Source organism: Ziziphus jujuba, chromosome 5 (genome assembly GCF_031755915.1).
Source record: "Ziziphus jujuba cultivar Dongzao chromosome 5, ASM3175591v1".
NCBI lineage: Eukaryota > Viridiplantae > Streptophyta > Magnoliopsida > Rosales > Rhamnaceae > Ziziphus > Ziziphus jujuba.
Window position 1 is genome coordinate 18,600,780 of NC_083383.1, and position 3,039 is coordinate 18,603,818.

General features: G+C 35.4%; 1 protein-coding gene across 1 annotated transcript; it reads right to left on the reverse strand.

The window, feature by feature from the left end:
- Positions 1 to 360: 360 nt before the first annotated feature.
- Positions 361 to 1,116, reverse strand: LOC107411590 (uncharacterized). The gene has a single exon (XM_060817292.1). It carries the CDS (start codon positions 1,114 to 1,116, stop codon positions 361 to 363), a length of 756 nt encoding a protein of 251 aa, XP_060673275.1.
- Between the last annotated feature and the right edge of the window lie 1,923 nt (positions 1,117 to 3,039).

Genomic DNA, 3,039 nt, shown 5'->3' on the forward strand with positions numbered 1-3,039 from the left:
TAGTTAACCCAAACGGCATTACTAACCATTCATACAAATCATATTTTGCCTTACATGCTGTCTTCCACTCATCTCCCTTTTCATCCTTATTTGATGATATCCACTTCTACGGTCAATTTTCAAAAATATATATGCACCGTACAGTTCATCAAGCATGTCATCTAATCTAGGAATAGGGAGCTTATACTTGATAATTATGCTATTAATAGCCCCACAATCTGCACACATTCGCCAAAAACTATCTTTCCTAGGCATTAACAACACAGGTACAGCATATGGACTCATGCTTTCTCTAATGTAACCTTTTTCAAGCAATTCACTTACTGGCATTGAAGCTCTTTTGTCTCCTCAAGATTATTTCTATGTGGCAGGTCTATTAGGAATTGCAGCTCCTGAGATGAAGTCTATAGGTGATAAACCACCAGGAATCTCCTCCGGAAAGATATCATTGAACTCTTGCAAAAGAGAAGAAACAAAGCTTGGAAATACAGGCTCTTCAAGATTGGCTAGATGATTTAAATAAGCATCTTTAGACAACATGATAAGCATAGGTTTTTTATTTAAAAATTCCCTTTTAATCTCACCTTGGCTAAGATAAAAGTTTATCTTTTTCTTCTCTTTCTCTGTCTTTTCACTCTCAGGTTTAGAAGACTTACTTGAATGGTTAGGCTTAACTTTGCGATCTTGTATGCTTGTTGAAGTTGTGAGTGGCATAATGGCCTTCCCCTTCTGCCGTTCAGCTTCCTTCCTTTGTTGCATTTGCATTTGATCCCTAAAAACCTTCCTTGGTGTTAATGGCTTGAGCTTGATCTTTTTGCCTTTGAATCGGACCACAATGGAGTTTTCTTGACCATAATGTATGGTATTTTTGTCAAATTGCCATGGTCTCCCCAACAGAATATGTTCTGTATGCATAGGTGCAACATCATACGAAACAACATGCACATAATTATCAATACTAAACTTTACCTTGACTTGCTTATTTACCTTGATCTTTCCACTGTCATTAAGCCATTCAAGCCTATATGGTTTTGGATATTTGATTGTGGTTAAACCTAACTTCTCCACTGCTACAGTGCTTATAACATTGGCACAATTTTCACTATCTATAATCATACTATAAATTTACCTTGAATATCACATCTGGATATGGAAGATGTTTTCCTTTTGCACCTGCCCTCATCTTTATACACAGTCAAAACCTTATGTGCCACCAAACCTAGATCAGCCTTTAACACCTTCTGAGACTCAGGTTTATCATGTTCTTCCTCTCCAAACTCTTCTTCAGAATTTCAGTTTCAGCTCAGACATTTCACTATATGATTCCAGCTCTCTATTATCTTTCAGCACCATAATCCATCTATTTGGACACTGGTTGGCAATATGTCCATGCCCTTGACATTTAAAACACACAATATCACGAGCTTTAGTTGGTTTAGAATCAGCTTTACCTTTCGATTTTTGTGCTTGTACAGGTTTGACCCTTGTGTCCTTCCTTAGCTGAATGGCACTTCCTTCATCCTACTTTAGTTTTGCCCTTGGCTCAAATGTTGGATTGCTTCTCCAATTAGTTGAATTTGTTTTTTAGCTGTTTGAAGCTCCTCCAAGCCGTGTGCTACTACCCCTCCTCTTAAGTTGGTTCTTAATTTTAATTGTTACATACAACATCTCTTCCAATTCCACATATTGCTATAGGTCCACTTAATTATCAATCTCTCGGTTTAATCCTTCAAGAAACCTAGCCATTGTTGCCTCTCGATCTTCATTCAAGCTTAACCTCATCATGAGCATCTCCATTTCTTTATAATAATCCTTTATAGTCCTACTTCCTTGAGATAAATATTGTCATCTCTGATGCAACAACCTGTGATAATGGCATGGTACGAATCTCTTCCTCATAGCTCCTTTCATCTGCCTCCAAGTGGTTAATAACTCATCACTAACTCTCCTTTGGGTATTTTATTCATTGTTCCACCACTATAAGGTATAATGTCAAAATTTCAAGGCTATTAACTTAACATTTTTCGCCTTTAAATAGTTATGACAATCAAATATCATCTCTATTCATTCTTCCCATTCTAGATAAGCCTCCGGATCACTATTTTCCAAAAATGATGGTATATTAACCTTGATACTTCCCAAGTCATCATATTCATCCCTTTTTCGTCTACCATAGGTTTGTCTTCTGTGGAGTGCATATATGTCTTCATATTCCTCTTCAAAATTATCCCCAAAGTTTTCTTCTTCATATTCCTCTTGATAATGTCTGTGGCCTCCTCTACCTCGACCACATTCTCCCTTTGTACCCCACGGGTTCCTCTTTAATTGTTTTTAATGCTTCACTTCCTCTTCTCGTTCTTGGATTTGTCATATTAGTGAAATATTACAAGAAACCTTACCAAGTTCACTCCTTTATGTGTATCACTCAAACGAGGTCTTGTTCACTCGTGTTTCACACTAGTTTTGGCTTTTAACCCTCTTGTAAGCTCACACTCTCTCACTTTCCCACTTAAAAGATTATCTCAAAGTTCTAATAAAACATACTTAAAACTAGCAACTAGATCATAAGTATGTCCTAATTAAACTTATTAATAAAACAGAAGCAAGAAAAGCAAATTACAAGTGACTTACAAAACCTAACTCTCGGCTTTACTATCCAACAACAAGGAAAGTAATAAGGCAATTTTTGAGTTCAATAAGGAAATAAACCAGAATATTAGGAAATCAAAATCTAAGGATAAAATGTAGATATGAATTCAAACAATTAACAAGAACACAATTTAAATAATTAGAAGATAGTTGTTGGTTGTAGTTCTTGTAATTAAGTCTTGTTTCAAATCCTTAAATGAATTTTAATCCAATCAATCTGCACTCAATATTCAAATAGCAACCAATAAAAAACAGAGACTTTGACAATCACAATTGAGTTTCCAAATCCAGAGCAAACTCAATTTAACAACTTCTCAGAAACCAGGCTTCCTGCATAATTTTTTATTTTTTTTTAAAGTTTTGGCCTTTTTTTAATCACAAATAGAATAA

Bases quoted from the DNA above. Each gene is read 5' to 3' on its own strand.
- LOC107411590 (XM_060817292.1), bottom strand. From the start codon at position 1,116: ATGATTATAGATAGTGAAAATTGTGCCAATGTTATAAGCACTGTAGCA.